We start from the raw sequence: 19,930 nt of genomic DNA, 5'->3' as shown, positions 1-19,930 counted from the left end.
AGTTTCTGTTCAAATGATAATCACCCATTAGCAATTAGGGGAGATTGGGGTAAAATCTGCAATGTTATACTTATAAAGTGATACACCCCAAAAAAAGTGATTTCCTTGTTTATTCAATCAGGTTGTTCTAAACCGTTTAGATTTAAGTTCAAGTTCAAGTCAGCTTTATTGTCAATTCTTCCACATGTACAGTACATGCATACAGAGAATTGAAATTGCATTACTCTCAGACCCTTGGTGCATACAGTTAACATTAAACACGTTCAGATACAGATAAATAGTTTAAACATATGTACATACAACTAAACAATTATACAAATGAGGATATTGTAGAAAAAAATAATTAGATCGATAAAGTGGCATAAGGCGCATGGCAGATAGAGTGCAAAACCAGTTAAATAAACAACACTGTGTAGATATATTTGTAGTGCAAAAGAGCTTATCAGTCTGAGGACATTGTAGAAAATAAAAACAAGAGAGATAGATAAAGTGCATAAGGCACATGGCAGAATAGATGGAGTGCAAACCAGTTGAATGTACAAAAACAAAAACAAAACTGTGCAGATGTTTTGTTTTGTTATGAGTGTAGTGCAAGAAGAGCTTATCAGTCTGTTAAAGTGACAAGTCGAAGTGACTGTTCGGATAGTTTTTGTCAGACTATCCGAAGAGGTAATTTGCAGTCAATGTTGGATGGGTAGTGATCAGCCAATGCTGCACAAGTGACAGGTGCCGGTCACAGTTTGTTGGTCGGTGGGGGGGTTGTCACAGAGTCAGAGTTCCTAGTGTGTTGCTGTGTTAAATGGGGGTGAAAGAGGGGAGGGGGGCACGGACGGGAGGGAGTTCAGCTTCCTGACAGCCTGATGTATGAAGCTGTCCTTCAGTCTGCTGGTCCTCGCCTTTATTTCTTTAGTGGACCGCTACTGAAACATCTCAGTCACTGTTTACTTTTATTGTATGGGAAAATATGCAAAGACAGTGAAAGATGACTGAGGCTATCAGTCATTGCCATTATGTTTAACTTTTCTGTTTGTGTTACACTAAGAAAGAAAGCCACACAGGCTTGAAACAACACGATGGTGGGTTATTTTGGTGAATTGTTCCTGCAAGTTGTTCACAAGGGGAAATGAGAAAGATGTAAGTAAAACCAATACTCCAAATTAAAAGTAAAAGAAGGAATCTCATGTTGCGTACATCACTCATTACATCACATGGTAATATTTACTGCAAGCATGAAAAAATTGTCACTGGTAAATTATATAATACAATGTAATGAAATATTTGTGATTTGTTTTCTCGAAAAATTTTATTTTGTTAAAATACAACTTTTTCATAGCCTTTAATGCATTATTGCTGCCCCTCAATACATAAATCTTGGATATGTTATGAGCAGCAGCACAGCAACAGTTGGAATTTGCTTTTTTTTTTTTTTTATTAGAATTCAATAGACATTCTTAATTCAATTGTGAATGGGCACATAACTCTGCTGGGCTGAGTTTTATCTGGTTATAGAAAAAATACAAGAATAACATAACTTAAAATGAACTTATGCAAAAGCTGAATGAACTTCCCTTTTCATTTAACAGCTCAGAGTGTGTAAAAAAAATGAATTATGACAATTCAAAATTAAAATAAAGACACTGATTAAACTCAAAATTAATTTATTTGCAATATTAGTTTTTCTATTCATTGATAAAAAGAGATAATTATTTTGTTCCGATATGAGGCAAAGATGACAAGAAAATTCAAAATGAGAAAATAAATGAGATGCCAAAACAAGCAGAAAAATAGGAGGAGATAAAGCGGATATGCATATTTTGAGGCAAAGATAATGCATGAAAATTAAAAAATCCCTCTGGCTCTGCTGGGGTCCCTCATCTCTACGCTCCAGCTTGGTTTCTCATCCCAATGGCACCAATAGGGACTTCTGGGCCTTTGGCTACATCTGGACCCTCTAACCTTTTGGCTCCACTGGGGTCCTTCATAATATGAGAAGATGTGAATGCAAACATTGATGACTCTAACATGAAAGGGAGAATGATCTCGCCAATGTAAGCCAAATATACTCACAAAATAACAAAATGCCCACAAACAAGATGATGGTTCGATAATCCCTCTGGCTCTGCTGGGGTCCCTTGTCTCTATGGCTCCGTCTTGGTCTGTCGTCCCTCTGGCTCCAACATGGACATCTAGGCCTTTGGCTGCATCTGGACCTTTCAACTCTTAAGCTCCACTGGGGTCCTTCATAATATGAGGAGATGATATGAACGCACAGGTATAAAGCATTGATGACTCAAACATGTGAGTGAGAACAATGTCGCTCCAATGTGAGCAAAAGATAATGCAAGAAAATTAGGGATGCACGATATTGGATTTTTGTCGATATCCGATATTCAACTAATTTTGTCCGATACCGATATACTTCCTTTTGTTTGGAAACAACACCAAGTCTCTCCTGTGCAGAAATTATAAGCAAAATATTTTTAATTTTGGTTAGTTTTTAACAAGAACTTATTTGTTAGAATTAAATAAAAAATAATGACGGTTTATTGACAGTACATTGAAGCTTTGAAAAGAACTATAAATAAACTATATATATCAAACGCTGCATTTTTTTCCCAGAAAGATGCCGTGTTAACCCTAACATCTTATTTTAAGATTTAACATTTGTAGATAGTCTAAAGCAAAAGTTGTAAAAATTCTGAAAATCTTTTAGAGCTTTTGTTTAAAAAATAAAACATATTACACATTAATGAATAAATCAGAATATATGTTTGTGATTTTTTTTCATGTAAACTATAGCTTCTGACCATTAAATCAAAGCATACTCATTATTTTATGACATGAATTTCTGTTTTATTTAATCAAAAACATAGTCTAAATGTTATTTGTGTAGGCTATTTTACTTTTAATTTAATAAGAAGTAGGCCAACAGCGCCCCCTACAGATTAAAACTCCTTACCAATCAGGCATTAGGACCCGGGGGAGGCTGCCACTGCACTTTACAGTTTACTCTATCACACACTGAATACATCATTCTGTAGGTGCTTTCACAGATTAAATGCAGCAATCCAAAAGAGTGAATCTAATCATCATTCAGACAAAACTTTGCGTCAAGAATGAGTCACACTGCTGACATGATCTAATCGCACTGTTGACCTGATCTAATCGCTAGCACACCGTGAGCACATGTGAGTTAACAAATTCCTCTGATCAGCAAGACATATCGGCATAATTTTTCATATCGGGCCGATGCCGATATTTACATTTTAAAGCCATTATCGTCCGATTCCGATATCAGTCCGATAATATCGTGCATCCCTAAAGAAAATAGGAAAATGCACATGAATGAGATGATGAAGACAAGAAATGGAAGGAGATGTAGCGAACACACAAGTATGAAGCACAGATGACTCAAAAATAAAAGATAGTTCTTTGATCCCTCTGGCTCTGCTCGGGTTTCTCGTCTCTATGGCTCCGCCTTGGTCTGTCGTCTCCCTGGCTCCAACACCCTGGCTCCAACATAAACTTTTAAGCCTTTGGCTGTGTCTGCACCCTCCAACACTTTGGCTCCACTGGGGTCCTCCATAATATGTGGAGATGACGCGAATGCGCAAGTATAAAACACAGATGACACAAACATGAGCGGGAAAACACTCTTGCACCGCTGTGAGCAAAACATGAGGCAAAAAATTCAAAATAGGAAAATACACATGAACGAGATGATGAAGACAAGAAATGGAAGGAGATATAGCGAATATGCAAGTGTGAAGCACAGATGACTCAAAGATAAAAGATGGTTCCTCAATCCCTCTGGCTCTGCTGGGATTCCTCGTCTCCATGGCTCCACCTTGGTATGTCGTCTCCCTGGCTCCAGCATGAACTTCTGGGCCTTTGGCTGTGTCTGGACCCTCTAATCCTTTGGCTCCACTGAGGTCCTTCTTAATATGAGGAGAAGACGTGAATGTGCAAGTATAAAACCATGATGACTCAAGTATGAGAGGAAAAACTATCTTACTTCTATGTGAGCCAAATATACTCGCGAAATAATCCAAAATAACAAAATGCCCACAACGAGGTGATGGTTCGTTAATCACTCTGGCTCTGCTGGGGTTCCTTGTCTCTATAGCCCCTTTCACACTGCACGTTGGTCCCGGAAAATTGCCGGAAAATTGCCAGAGTGCCTTCTGTGTGAACGCAACCACGACCCGGGATTGATTCCGGGATCAATCCCGGGTTGGGGACCTAGTAACATTGCCGGGTTCAGTCCCGGAATGAGCGCTGTGTGAACAAAAGCCGGATGAATGCCGTAAAGGCTGATGACGCGCGTTATCATGCGACTCTTTTACCGGGTGTTTTGAAGGCAGATCAACATTCACACGACAAAAAATGTGTAAACTGGACTGAAGCAGCGATCGGAGCTCCTCACTATCCGCGCTGAAGCTGAAATCGTTCGCCAGTTTAGTTTTTTTTTTTTTTTGCCAGTTTAGGATACATGTCACATGAAATGTCATGTGTCTTTACGGGATCTTTACGGGTTGAGTGTGAACGCACGCACAGTTTCCGGAAAATCACTGGCAGTGTGAATGAACCAAAATCTAACGATCCGGGAACAATTGCCGGAACACATTACCCGTGTATTTTCCGGAATCTCTGTGTGAAAGGGGCTTATGGCTCCACCTTGGTCTGCCATCTGCCTGGCTCCAGCATGAACTTCTGGGCCTTTGACTGTGTCTGGAGTGGACCCTCTAACCCTTTGGCTCCACTGGGGTCCTCTGTAATATGAGGAGAAGACGTGAATGCGCAAGTATAAAACAACGATGATTCAAACATAAGACGAAAAACCATCTCACTTCTATGTGAGCCAAATATACTCACAAAATAATCCAAAATAACAAAATGCCCACAAACGAGATGATAGTTTGTTAATCCCTCTGGCTCTGCTGGGGTTCATTATCTATTTGGCTCCACCTTGGTCTGTCATCCCTCTGGCTCCAACATTGACTTCTGGGCCTTTGGCTGACTCTGGACCCTCCAACACTTTGGCTACACTGGGCTCTTCTTTATATGAATAGATGACGCGAATGCACAAGAATAAATCACAGATGACTTAAACATGACAACAAGAACAATATTGTGCCAATGTGAGCAAAAATATGACGCAAAAAATTCAAGATAGGAAAATGCACATGAACGAGATGATGAAGACAAGAAATGGAAGGAGATGTAGCGAATATGCAAGTGTAAAGAACAGATGACTGAAATATAAAAGATGGTTCCTCAATCCCTCTGGCTCTGCTGGGGTTCCTCGTCTCTATGGCTCCACCTTGGTCTGTCGTCTCTCTGGCTCCAACATGGACATCTGAGCCTTTGGCTGCATCTGGACCTTTCAACTCTTAAGCTCCACTGGGGTGCTTCATAATATGAGGAGATGATATGAACGCACAGGTAAAAAGCATTGATGACTCAAACATGAGCGGGAAAACACTCTTGCACCGCTGTGAGCAAAAGATGATGCAAAAAATTCAAAATACGTACGAACGAGATGATAAAGACAATAAATGGAAGGACATGAAAATGAAATGAAAAAGTGACATACGGCCAAGTATGGTGACCCATACTCGGAATTTGTGCTCTGCATTTAACCCATTAAATGTGCACACACACAGCAGTGAACACACACACACTGTGAACACACGCCCGGAGCAGTGGGCAGCCATTTATGCTGCGGCGCCCGGGGAGCAGTTGGGGGTTCGGTTCGGCCTTGCTCAAGGGCATCTCAGTTGTGGTATTGAGGGTGGACAGAGCGCTGAACATTCACTCCCCCCACCTACAATCCCTGCCGGCCCGAGACCCGAACCCGCAACCTTTGGATTACGAGTCCGACTCTCTAACCATTAGGCCACGACTTCCCCAATGTAGCGAATATTGAAGCAAATATGCAAGTATGAAGCACAAATGACTCAAAAATAAAAGACGATCCCTCTGGCTCTGCTGGGGTTCCTCGTTTCTAAGGCACCACCTTGGTCTGTCGTCTCCCTGGCTCCAACATGAACTTCTGGGCCTTTGGCTATGTCTGGACTCTTGAACCCTTTAGCTCCACTGGGGTCCTCCATAATATGATGAGAAGACGCGAATGCGCAAGTATAAAACACTCTTGGAAAACACTCTTGCACCACTGTGAGCAATAGATGACGTCAAAAATTCAAAATAGGAAAATGCACATGAATGAGACGATGAAGACAAGAAATGGAAGGAGATGTAGCGAACACATTCCAACACTCCACTGGGGTCCTTCATAATATGAGGAGATGATACGAACGCACAGGTAAAAAGCATTGATGACTCAAACATGAGCGGGAAAAACTCTTGTTCTGCTGTGAGCAAAAGATGACGCAAAAAATTCAAAATAGGAAAATGCACATGAACGAAATGATGAAGACAAGAAATGGAAGGAGATGCAGCAAATATGCAAGTGTGAAGCACAGATGACTCAAAAATAAAAGACGGTTCCTCTATACCACTGGCTCTGCTGGGGTTCCTCGTCTCTATGGCTCCACCTTGGCCTGTCATCTCGCTGGCTCCAACATGAGCTTTTTAAGCCTTTGGATGTGTCTGCACCCTACAACACTTTAGCTCCACTGGGGTCCTCCATAATATGTGGAGATGACGCGAATGCGCAAGCATAAACACAGATGGAAAACACTTGCACCACTGTGAGCAATAGATGACATAAAAAATTCAAAATAGGAAAATCGACGACAGAATAGGAAAAGACGATGAAGACAAGAAATGGAAAGAGATGTAGTGAACACATTCCAACACTCCACTGGGGTCCTCCATAATAAGAGGAGATGAACTTTTAGGCCTTTGGCTGCATCTGGACCCCCACTCTTTTGGCTCCGCTGGGATCCTCCATAATATGTGGAGATGATGCGAATGCACAAGTATAAAACATCGATGACTTAAACGTGAGAGGAAGAACTATCTCTCTTTTTTGTGAGCCAAATACACTCGCAAAATAGTCTAAAATAACAAAATACCCAAGAATGTGATGATGGTCCGTTAATCCCTCTGGTTCTGCTGGGGACCGTTGTCTCTAGGGCTCCGCCTTGGTCTGTCGTCCCTCTGGCTCCAACATGGACATCTGGGCCTTTAGCTGCATCTGGACCTTTCAACTCTTAAGCTCCACTGGGGTGCTTCATAATATGAGGAGATGATATGAACGCACAGGTAAAAAGCATTGATGACTCAAACATGAGCGGGAAAAAACTCTTGCACTGCTGCGAGGACAAGATGACGCAAAAAATTCAAAATAGGAAAATGCACATGAACGAGATGATGAAGACAAGAAATGGAAGGAGATGTAGCGAATATGCAAGAATATGCAAGTATGAAGCACAGATGACTCAAATATAAAGATGGTTCCTCAATCCCTCTGGCTCTGCTGGGGTTCCTTGTCTCTATGGCTCCACCTTGGTCTGCCGTCTGCCTGGCTCCAACATGAACTTCTGGGCCTTTGGCTGCGTCCGGACTAGGGATGTAATGATTACCGGTTTGACGATAAATCAAGATAAAATTCCCCACGGTTAGTATTACCGTTTCATATTTTAAATATCATTAAAACTGTATTCGACTAACACGATTTGAACAACTCACGATAAATAAATACTGTCCAGCATAAAGCACAGTTTTCAGTAACAGTCTCACATGCGCACAGCGCGTGGAATAGTTTTGTTTTGAGTGAAAATTGGGCGGAAAAGCTGGGAGGTTTTAAAAGAGTGCTAAGGGAATTATACAAATGAATATATGAATTAATTAATAATATGAATGTACCTCTGAAGGTTCTGACTGTCTTCAGAAACGATTCGATGGCATTTTGTTTTCATCTTCGCGCCATGAAATGCCTAAAGGAAGTGTTCTAAAGCAATACTGCTTTGTCCACGGAGTTTACAGGAAACAGCTGTAATTCAGATTACAGTTGTAGTATCTTATGCTGCTTTAGATGGCGGCATAATCAGGTGCTGAGGATGTTGGCGGAACAGTTGGAAAGATGTAGAGTCCGGGCAAATAGCTCTTCAGATTCCCTTCAGCCACATCCCATTCCTCAGACCAGGAGAAGGCGGGCAGAAGACAGTGGCGGGGAGGACAACATGTCTGTTCACTCCTGGAAAGGGATGGGAGATTTGTGCTGATCTTGGCACCCTGCTTATCTTTCAAACAGAGATCACCCAGACAACACTAAGGCCAGACACTGTGGTGTGGGCCACAGCGGCCAAGAAGGCCCTAATTATTGAGCTGACTGTGCCATGGGAAGAGGGAATACCAGCGGCACACGAGCTCAAGCGGCTCAAGTACTCTGATTTGGCAGCGGAGTGCAGAGACGGGGATGGACCGCGACCATCCATCCAGTAGAAGTTGGATGCAGGGGCTTTGTGGGGAAGTCCGCAATCCAGCATCTCCGAGCTGCTGGGACAACTGGGATAAGCCTGAGGAGAGCCATCAAGAAGCTGGCGGAGGAGGCAGAGAAGGCAAGCTACTGGCTGTGGCTATGGAGGAGGGACAGGAATCGGGGCTTGGTACCCCAGTGAGGGTAGCTAAAGGGGGTGGCGGGGATACGTCCCCACAAGCCACTGCACCCCCCCCCCCCACACACACACACACACACCGGGAGACGTACTGGGTTAGGGGGCGAAACGTCCATGAACGGTGGCACCAGCTGATGACCCTGCAGCTGACCCAAAGGTGCACTGGAGGAGATGCGGCATGCAGAAATGTCAAGCAGGAAACACCACCTGTATATTGAAATAGCGAATATGCAAGAATATGCAAGTGTGAAGCACAGATGACTCAAATATAAAATATGGTTCCTCAATCCCTCTGGCTCTGCTGGGGTTCCTCGTCTCCATGGCTCCACCTTGGTCTGTCGTCCCTCTGGTTCCAACATGGACATCTGGGCCTTGGCTGCATCTGGACCTTTCAACTCCTAAGCTCCACTGGGGTCCTTCATAATATGAGGAGATGATACGAACGCACAGGTATAAAGCATTGATGACTCAAACATGTGAGCAAGAACAATGTCGTGCCAATGTGAGCAAAAGATGATGCAAGAACATTTAAAATAGGAAAATGCACATGAACGAGATGACGAAGACAAGAAATGGAAGGAGATGTAGCAAACACACTCCCACACGTTGGCTCCACTGGGGTTCTCCATAATATGAGGAGATGAGCTTTTGGCATTAGGCTGCGTCTGGACCCTCAAACCCTTTGGCTCAACTGGGGTCCTCCATAATATGAGAAGACATGAATGTGCAAGTATAAAACAATGATGACTCAAGTATGAGAGGAAGAAGTATCTTACTTCTATGTGAGCCAAATATACTGTGACAAGTGTCCCGGGCACCTATCAGCGTCGCCCTGGCAACGAAGGAGCTGCACCTGCTCACAATCACAGCGGACTGAGCGATCACAGCTGCGGCTCGTTTGGAGAGGGCTAGAAAAGGGCCGAGCTGGCACACACTGGGGAGCGATGTCTCCAAGAGAAGGCCAACTAACCCTGTCTCTCTGATTTCCACAGACACCAGTTGATCGCACAGCCCGCCACCCACGTACAGGATCCAGAGCACCCTGAACGCAGCCGGCCGGCCGAGAAGATCACCAGGAGATTGTGGACGAGCACGGAGCACGTTGGCACCTTCACCTATTTCCTTTTATTCACAAGTCTGGCACAATAAACACACCCTCCGGGGTCTTTATTGCACTGCAACCTGTCGTGTGATTCTTCAGCCCGCTACACTGGTGGAGAATGCGGGCAGATTGCTGAAGAATCACCGACACCACACACCCGTTCTAATCACAGTTTTTTTTTTGGATTTTTTTTTTCTGTCAGGCGGTGACTCCTCCCCAGACATGGACGAGCTCCTCAAGCACCTGACGGAGGTGAGCATACGGCAGCAGCAGATTGTGGAGCACATGGCAGCGCGACAAGGGGAAACCGAAAGGGAAGTCGCCGCCCTTCGCCTTGCTGCTGCGCAACGGGTTCCGCTGCCCGATCCCCGCGTCCAGGCCACTCAGCTCCTGCCGAAGATGACGGCCCACGACGACGCGGAGAACTATCTGCGGATGTTTGAGGCCGTCGCCGCACGAGAGGACTGGCCGCGAGAGGAGTGGGCGCAGATTCTGGCGCCGCTGCTGACTGGCTCCTCAGCAGGCTTATTTTTCCATGCCCATCGGCCTGGTGGGTTCATACGAGAACCTACGAAGAGAAATCCTGGGCCGGGTCGGAGTGTCACCCATTTCGGCTGCGCAGCGATTCAGGACCTGGGAGTACAACAGTCGACTGCCGGCCCGCGCCCAAGCGGCCGATCTCTTCCGCCTCGCCCACCACTGGCTACTCGCCGGGGAACCCAGCGCGGCCCAAGTAGCCGAGCGCGTCGTCGTGGACCGGTTGCTCCACGCTCTTCCACGCCCTCTTCGGCAGGCAGCCGGGATGCGGAACCCACACACCGTCGGGGAGCTCGTGGAGGCCATTGAGCTCGCGGAGGCAACACAACAGCGCGAAGCTGGGGAGCGAGCACCGCCTTTTCCCCGGAGGGTGTTCCAGGAGCGGCGCACGCTGGAGGGCACCCCTCGCGCAGTCGGTAGGCCGGCGGTTCCCGGCCCGCAAGACGAGCCGATGCCCACGGAGCCACCTCGCTCGCCGAACCGCGCTTGGCTGGCAGGCTGTGTAGTGCATCAGGCACCACCGCGGGAGGCACCACAGACCGAGGTGACGGTGAATGGACGACCATGCCAAGCTCTTCTAGACTCAGGCAGCGCCGTGAGTCTGGTACGGGCCTCCCTGTTTCCCCCACGGGCGGGGGCCAAAGCCCGCCTGCCCATTACCTGTGTGCACCGCGACACCCGGAGTGTACCAACCCGGCAGGTCACCGTCACCGCGAGTCCGGGCACCTGGCCCATGGAGGTGGGCGTGGTTAAAGATCTGCCGGTACCCGTCCTCCTCGGAAGAGACTGGCCAGGATTTGAGCGCCTGCTGGCCGAAGTCACACAGCCGGCCAAGCCGGCCGGGAACCGCCAAAAGAGGAAGACATCGAACCGACGTCCCCGACAGCGCCCCGTCCTCCTGGCCTCGGACAGCGCTCGTGATGGTGAGTCCCCCTCCCAAAATTCTAACCTTTTTTATGATGTCTTTCAACAGGTTGGGGGGGGGGGCGACTTTGCAAAAGAGCAAATGGGGGACGATCGGCTGAAGCACGGCTGGAAACAAGTGAGGGTAGTCGAGGGACAAGACGTCCAGCCGCCCCCGCATCCAGTCCCTCACTTCGTCGTCCAGAATGGCCTACTGTACTGCGTCGCCCAGCGGAGAGGGGAAACAGTGAAACTCCTGGTGGTACCCCACTCAAAAACCGGAGAAGTGATGGAGCTGGCCCACGCGCATCCGATGGCCGGCCACCTGGGTCCACAGAACACCGCCCAACGCATCAGGGATCGCTTTCATTGGCCCGGTCTCGACGCGGAAGTGAAGCGGTTCTGTCAGGCGTGCCCGGAATGCCAGCGGACGTCGCCCAGGACTCCTCCCCCCTCTCCGCTGATTCCACTACCCATCATAGAGGTGCCCTTCGAGCGGATAGGGATGGATTTAGTAGGGCCGCTGCCGAAGTCCGCCCGGGGCCATGAGCACATACTCGTCATCGTGGATTATGCCACCCGATACCCCGAGGCCATCCCGTTGCGCAAGGCCACGTCAAAAGCCATTGCCCAGGAACTGTTTCTGCTGTGCAGCCGGGTCGGCATACCCCGGGAGATACTGACCGACCAGGGCACTCCCTTCATGTCCCGGACGATGGCTGACCTCTGCCGGCTCCTGAAGGTAAAACAACTTCGTACCACCGTTTACCACCCCCAGACCGATGGGCTAGTCGAGAGATTCAACCGGACGTTGAAGCAAATGCTCCGTCGCGTGGCTGCGGACGACCGACGGAATTGGGACCAGATGCTGCCATACGTCCTCTTCGGCATCCAGGAAGTCCCCCAGGCCTCCACAGGATTTACACCTTTCGAACTTCTGTTCGGGCGACAGCCTCGCGGCCTGCTCGATGTCGCCAAAGAGGCCTGGGAGCAGCAGCCCGCTGCCCATCGGACCACGATCGAGCACGTGAGGGAGATGAGGGAAAGGATTGACCGCGTCATGCCACTCGTCCGGGAGCACCTGGCTGCTGCCCAAGAAGCGCAACGTCGACGTTACGACCGGGCGGCCTGCCCACGGGAGCTCCAAAGGGGCGATCATGTGCTGGTCCTCGTCCCCACGTCGGCCTGCAAATTTCTCGCCAAATGGCAAGGGCCATATATTGTCACGGAGAAGGTGGGACCCGTGACATACCGGGTACGCCAGCCCGGTCGACGAAAAGAGAGCCAGTTGTACCACATCAATCTCCTGAAGCGCTGGGAGGGGACGAGGACACAGGTGGCGGCACTAGCAGTCACGTCTCCCGTGGTCGTCGACATCAGCTCCCACCTTACGGCCGCCCAGAAGACGGAGCTTCAACATCTGGTCGGTCAGTTCTCCGATGTGTTCTCCCCACTACCCGGGCGGACCACAGTTCTACAACATGACGTCCGCACTCCACCAGGGACCATTGTGCGTCAGCGGCCCAACCGAATCCCAGAGGCTCGGCGACACGCTGTTGAGGCGGAGGTCCAAGAGATGCTAAGGCTAGGAGTTATTGAGCCCTCCCGCAGTTCCTGGTCGAGTCCCATCGTCATGGTCCCGAAGCCGGACGTATATTGACGACGTGGTCATACACTCGGAGACCTGGGAGGACCATCTAGAGCGGCTCCGGAGGGTGCTCCTCGAACTGCGGCGGGCGGGGCTCACCGCCAACCCCAAGAAATGTCACCTCGCCCTGCCGGAAGCACAGTACCTCGGGTTCCAGGTGGGCCGGGGCCTGGTCCATCCGCAGGAGAAAAAGGTGGCAGCAATTCTCTCGGCCCCTCGGCCCACCTCCAAGAAACAGGTACGGGCCTTTTTGGGGTTGGCTGGGTATTACAGATGTTTTATACCCAATTTCTCCTCCTTAGCGTCACCCCTGACCGACCTGACCAAGAAGGGACAGCCGGAAAGGGTGAAGTGAGGACCCGAGGAGGAGGACGCCTTTAAGAGGGTGAAGATGGCGCTCACGGCGGAACCAGTGTTACGCGCTCCTGATTTTCACTGTCCCTTCTTGTTACAGACGGACGCATCCGACACCGGGCTGGGAGCCGTGCTGTCCCAAGTACAGGACGGTGAGGAACACCCGGTGGTCTACATCAGCCGGAAGCTGTCCACAACCGAGCAGCGGTACGCGGCGGTGGAGAAGGAGGCGTTGGCCGTCAAGTGGGCAGTCCTGGAGCTGAAGTATTACCTCCTGGGCCGAAAGTTCACCCTCATCACGGATCACGCCCCGCTGCAGTGGATGGCCCGAGCAAAGGACACCAATGCTCGGGTGACCCGGTGGTTCCTGGCGCTCCAGGACTTCCACTTTGACGTGCGACATCGGGCAGGGACCGCCAACGCGGACGGACTCTCCCGCCTGTGGGCAGCTTTTGCAGATCGGTCAGGGGGGCCCCCCCGTCCAGCCCCCTCCTCCCCCCTCTCTCGGAGTACCAGGACGACGCTTAGGGGGGGGAAGTGTGACAAGTGTCCCGGGCACCTATCAGCGTCGCCCTGGCAACGAAGGAGCTGCACCTGCTCACAATCACAGCGGACTGAGCGATCACAGCTGCGGCTCGTTTGGAGAGGGCTAGAAAAGGGCCGAGCTGGCACACACTGGGGAGCGATGTCTCCAAGAGAAGGCCAACTAACCCTGTCTCTCTGATTTCCACAGACACCAGTTGATCGCACAGCCCGCCACCCACGTACAGGATCCAGAGCACCCTGCACGCAGCCGGCCGGCCGAGAAGATCACCAGGAGATTGTGGACGAGCACGGAGCACGTTGGCACCTTCACCTATTTCCTTTTATTCACAAGTCTGGCACAATAAACACACCCTCCGGGGTCTTTATTGCACTGCAACCTGTCGTGTGATTCTTCAGCCCGCTACAATACTCACAAAATAATAAAAAATAACAAAATGCCCACAAACGAGATGATAGTTTGTTAATCCCTCTGGCTCTGCTGGGGTTCATTATCTATTTGGCTCCACCTTGGTCTGTCATCCCTCTGGCTCCAACATTGACTTCTGGGCCTTTGGCTGTATCTGGACCCTCCAACAATTTGGCTCCACTGGGCTCTTCTTTATATGAATAGATGACACGAATGCACAAGAATAAATCACAGATGACTCAAACATGAAAACGAGAACAATGTTGCACCAATGTGAGCAAAAGATGACACAAAAAATTCAAAATAGGAAAATGCACATGAACGAGATGATGAAGACAAGAAATGGAAGGAGATGTAGCGAATATGCAAGTGTGAAGCACAGATGACTCAAATATAAAGATGGTTCCTCAATCCCTCTGGCTCTGCTGGGGTTCCTCGTCTCTATGACTCCACCTTGGTCTGTCGTCCCTCTGGCTCCAACATGGACGTCGGGGCCTTTGGCTGCATCTGGACCTTTCAACTCTTAAGCTCCACTGTGGTCCTTCATAATATGAGGAGATGATACGAACGCACAGGTATAAAGCATTGATGAAAACACTTGCACCACTGTGAGCAATAGATGACGTCAAAAATTCTAAATAGGAAAATGCACATGAATGAGACGATGAAGACAAGAAATGGAAGGAGATGTAGCGAACACATTCCAACACTCCACTGGGGTCCTTCATAATAAGAGGAGATGAACTTTTAGGCCAAACATGAGTGGGAAAACACTCTTGCACCGCTGTGAGCAAAAGATGACGCAAAAAATCCAAAATAGGTTCGAACGAGATGATGAAAACAAGAAATTGAAGGAGATGTAGTGAATATGCAGGTATGAATCACAGATGACTCAAAAATAAAAGACGGTTCCTCGATACCTCTGGCTCTGCTGGGGTTCCTCGCCTCTATGGCTCCACCTTGGCCTGTCGTCTCCCTGGCTCTAACATGAACTTTTAAGCCTTTGGATGTGTCTGCACCCTCCAACATTTTAGCTCCACTGGGGTCCTCCATAATATGTGGAGATGACGCGAATGCGCAAGTATAAACACAGATGGAAAACACTCTTGCACCACTGTGAGCAATAGATGACGTCAAAAATTCAAAATAGGAAAATGCACATAAATGAGACGATGAAGACAAGAAATGGAAGGAGATGTAGTGAACACATTCCAACACTCCACTGGGGTCCTCCATAATAAGAGGAGATGAACTTTTAGGCCTTTGGCTGCATCTGGATCCCCACTCTTTTGGCTCCGCTGGGATCCTCCATAATATGTGGAGATGATGCGAATGCGCAAGTATAAAACATCAAGGACTCAAACATGAGAAGAAGAACTATCTCTCTTCTTTGTGAGCCAAATACACTCGCAAAATACTCAAAAATAACAAAATACCCACGAACGAGATGATGGTCCGTTAATCCCTCTGGTTCTGCTGGGGACCGTTGTCTCTATGGCTCTGCCTTGGTCTGTCATCCCTCTGGCTCCAACATGTGTCATGAGTCCGGGCCCAGCAGTTCTTCCCTTCTCCACCAGAGGTCACCATCTCCCTTCCTCCCGGACTCCACTCCTCCAAACTACACACACCTGACACATTACACACAGCTGTCACAAACCACACACACCTGCCGCATCATTCACCTGACACTCAGCATTACACCCGCAGCTGTTCCCCATTGCCACAGACTGTATAGTCTCCCCTCAATCAGGTCGACGATATCCCTGGAAATGAAGTGTCCCCAACAAAGCAAGCCAGAGGCGACAGCGGCAAGGAACCAAAACTCCATCGGTGACAGAATGGAGAAAAAAACCTTGGGAGAAACCAGGCTCAGTCGGGGGGGCCAGTTCTCCTCTGGCCAAACAAACCAGCAGTTCAATTCCAACTGCAGCAAAGTGAGATTGTAAAAGCTCAACTGGTTCCAGTGGTCTTTCCCGATGGCTGTCTAAGTGGCGGGGTCCTCACTGGGGATCTGTCTCTGGCGCTCATCTCGGTGTCCTGGTCTCCGCTGACGTTCAGGGCTGTAGAGGTCGTCTCTGGGTGCTGATCCACCATCTGGGCTGGATACGGACCAGATCGGGTGGCTACGGTGACTGGGGTCCTCCATAATATGTCGAGATGATGCGAATGCACAAGTATAAAACATCGATGACTGAAACATGAGAGGAAGAACTATGTCTCTTCTTTGTGAGCCAAATATACTCACAAAATGATGTTTTATTAACAAAGTTCGGGAGGAGCACGTTCAGATAATTAATGTAATTAACACGAGAGGAGAACAATCAGTAATCAACCCAGTTAACAAGGTTAGAGGAGTGTATATATATACACAGCAGACTTACCTCTGTTCATTAGTTTTCCAGCATCCCTCCGCCACCCCTTCTCCGCACTTACAACTATTCCTGTCCTAACCTGTAGGGGGGGGTACTCTGGGTTCGCCCTCCCCTCGGACAGCACGCCAAATACGCATAAACTTTATTCTAGGTGTGAACGCGTGAAATAGTCCAAAATAACAAAATACCCACGAACGAGATGATGATCCGTTAATCCCTGTGGCTGGTCTGGTCTGTCGTCCCTCTGGCTCCAACATGGACATCTGGGCCTTTAGCTGTTTCTGGACCCTTCAACACTTAAGCTCCACTGGGGTCCTTCATAATATGAGGAGATGATACGAACGCACAGGTATAAAGCATTGATGACTCAAACATGAAAACGAGAACAATGTTGCGCCAATGTGAGCAAAAGATGATGCAAAAAAAATTAAAATAGGAAAATGCACATAAATGAGACGATGAAGACAAGAAATGGAAGGAGATGTAGTGAACACGGGTACCATACAAGTATGAAGCACAGATGACTCATAGATAAAAGATGGCTCATCGATACCTCTGGCTCTGCTGGGATTCCTCGTGCGTACGATTCCGCCTTGGTCTGTTGTCCCTCTGTCCCCCTCAACACTCTTGTGTTGTGAGCAAAAGATGACGCAAAACATTCAAAATAGGAAAATGGAAGGGGATGTAGCGAATACGCAAGTATGATACACAGAAGACTCAAATATAAAAGATGGTTCCTCGATCTCTCTGGCTCTGCTGGGGTTCCTCGTCTCCCTTGCTCCAACATGAACTTCTGGGCCTTTGGCTGTGTCTGGTCCCTCTAACCTTTTGGCTCCACACTGGGGTCCTTCTTAATATGAGGAGAAGACGTGAATGTGATGCGAATGCACAAGCATAAAGCACTGATGATTCAAACATGAGAGGGAGAACAATCTCGCCCTGATGTGAGCCAAACATGATGCTAGATTATCTTTTCAACCAAGCCAAAGGTTTGCATTTGTTGTTACAGATATGAAATAGCTAACATACAGTGAAACATGCAATCATACATCAACAGCTTTAAAGTGCCTTCATACCCCCTGTGATCAAGCAAAGGAAAAACTTTCTTTGGTACAATTAGTGTGGGGTACCAGCACTTACCTGTACTCCCAAGAGTAGTAACCCAGGCAGGACTGTCCAAGAATGGGTCCTTTCATACAGTCAATGTGACAGTTCTGTGCACAGGTGATCCTTGGAAATGACTGAATCATACTTTGCAGAGTATATGAATGGTTCTCCAACAATGACATAAGATCCTGCAGATGATCGTTCTGTGCACTGATACTGTGCTGAGAACAATTTAAAAGCCACAAATTAATAAACATATTACATAAGCCGAGTAAAGTCTCTGAAATGTATTTTAAACATATCTATTAAATAAGATTTTTCAAGGTTATTTTTGGTTTTTCTTATAAAGACTTACCACTGATAATTGTTTTTGCCTTGATCACATCCAGAGATTTGTCAGAAGTAAAAAGGAGAGGCATTCTGAATACTTTTTCTTCTGGTCAGACCTGTGAAGTCGGCTACATTAAAGCAGGAAAATAAATTAGAGAAATTAGTCGAGAAGTTTAGCTTAAGTTAGCCTCTATCACTGGATAATTGTGATACTCAACATATTAATTTTTTTTTTTTTTTTTTTTTTTCACCTCATTTTCTTTTGGAAGCAGCTTGAAGACTCCAAATAAAAACAGTAAAATTTGCAATATGCAAACGAACCATAACACAGATAAAACGTCAGAAGAACTATTTTCATACCTTTACACTGACAGGAGAATCGCAGGCAGCAGTCAATAAATACTCAGTTAGCGCGCTTACGCTGTGACGTCACAAAGCGGGAGCGAGCCTCAAAGCCCAGAAGGGTTTTTTTCTCTTTCTCTTTCTCTGGCAGCTTATGTTAATATGATAATGTGCATATGTAATACCTCTTGGTTTTGAGGCATTAAATTAATAAACGTTAAAAATAACCGAGATAACTATAACCAAATAACCTAAATAAGAAATGACACAAAAGAAACACCACTGCAGATTTAAAAATATCTTCCTTATCTGTTGATAAAATTCTTTCTCCGATCCGTCTTTATCTACTTTTTTTTTTTTATCGTGCTGCAGACAAGGAAATTTATTGATATTAATATTAATAAGAAAATATCAGCGCATTCATTCCAAAGAGACAAAATTATAATTTTGCTAATGGCATTAAGCGAATATAGCATTTTGAACAAAGGACATATAACGTTTTGGAAGTATACCATGGCAATACCATAGATATGGGCTATACCATGTTTTTACTAGTGGCATATTATCGTTTATTTGTAAGTAATGGATTAAATTAATAGTTATATTTAAGGATGCACCTGAAGCTCATTATCTTGCATGCAGGAAAATGCAAGCCTAAAGATGTAAGCAACATTATTTCAAATATTTGCAAGTCAGATGTTTGATCAAAGAGATCATCCCTAAGACATTTCCTAAAATTCCAACATTATCATCGTTTGAAAATGTTATGTTTAACAAGATTGTGTCTTCTCCGAGTGGTATAGCTTCTGTAGGATATAGTACATTATCAAACAATTTAAAGCCATTTGACAATGAAGTCTTGAAGCAGAGATGGGAGGGAGATCTTGACTGCACATATGATCCGGTAGAGTGGGAGTGTATTATGGAAAGAATGCAGACTACTTTAATATCCACCAAACATAGACAAATCCAATTTAATATTCTGCACTGAACATATTACACTTCTCAAAAACTCCACATTAAACACTACTATACCTTCCAAATGTCAAAGGTGTAAAGCATCTGAGGCCAATTTACTTCTTGCTTTGGAAATGTCCTGTATTGAAGGATTTTTGGGAATATACTGTATAATTGATATATCTTCAAATGTTCTAGGTGTCCCTATCAGTTATGATCCTAGAGTTTGGATATTAGGGATACTGAATTATTAGATTAGTCTCATCATAAAAAGTATTTCATACTTTTTGCTGGTACGGCTGGGAAAAAATGTATATTAGTTAATTGGAAGTCGCCTCATTCTCCATATAGAAAACATTGGATCAACGAACTCATTTCATATTGCAACCCTGAGAAAATCCTTTTCAATGTTAGGAAATCACCAAAACCTTTTGAAAAAATTTGGGGCTTTTTTTTTTCTTTTGTAAGTATTTACCTTCTCTTATTGCAAAATAATTGCAAGAATTGAAAGAATTGCAAGAAGATTTGATTTTTTATTAATAATTAAGACAGCTAAAGAGATTATTTCTGAGTTGTTGTTTTTTTCTTTCTCTTTCTCTTTTGTTTTTGTTAAAGAAAAATTACGTTTGTAATGTTGTTTAAACAACATATGTTTTGTTTCACATTATATCTGAAAATAAAACTATAAAAAGAAAAAAAAGTAGTAAGCAACAACAAAGAGGACTGCAGTCTTATTCATAT

At 46.4% G+C, this 19,930-nt stretch overlaps 1 protein-coding gene across 4 annotated transcripts; it reads right to left on the bottom strand.

The window, feature by feature from the left end:
• Nucleotides 1-1,433: 1,433 nt before the first annotated feature.
• LOC306869291 (uncharacterized protein) lies at nucleotides 1,434-18,260 on the bottom strand. 4 transcript variants are annotated; one of them, XM_079415984.1, is made up of 6 exons: nucleotides 18,142-18,260; nucleotides 17,916-18,018; nucleotides 17,594-17,781; nucleotides 4,631-4,772; nucleotides 2,068-3,935; nucleotides 1,434-1,976 (listed from the first exon to the last, which is right to left on the bottom strand). In XM_079415984.1, the coding sequence occupies exons 3-5, from the start codon at nucleotides 17,740-17,742 to the stop codon at nucleotides 3,276-3,278; spliced, it is 951 nt and encodes a 316-aa protein (XP_079272110.1). In that variant the 5' UTR covers nucleotides 17,743-17,781; nucleotides 17,916-18,018; nucleotides 18,142-18,260; the 3' UTR covers nucleotides 1,434-1,976; nucleotides 2,068-3,275. The 4 variants fall into 4 exon arrangements, 2 of the variants coding, with proteins under 2 accessions (XP_079272110.1, XP_079272109.1); XM_079415983.1 differs by having other exon boundaries at nucleotides 2,068-3,938; nucleotides 18,142-18,259; XR_013784156.1 differs by lacking the exons at nucleotides 17,594-17,781; nucleotides 17,916-18,018; nucleotides 18,142-18,260 and having other exon boundaries at nucleotides 2,068-2,238; nucleotides 3,392-3,938.
• Between the last annotated feature and the right edge of the window lie 1,670 nt (nucleotides 18,261-19,930).

Source organism: Barbus barbus, assembly GCF_936440315.1.
Source record: "Barbus barbus genome assembly, chromosome: 5".
NCBI lineage: Eukaryota > Metazoa > Chordata > Actinopteri > Cypriniformes > Cyprinidae > Barbus > Barbus barbus.
The sequence above is the reverse complement of the archived record's forward strand: the minus strand, read 5'-3'. Positions and strand labels throughout refer to the sequence as shown.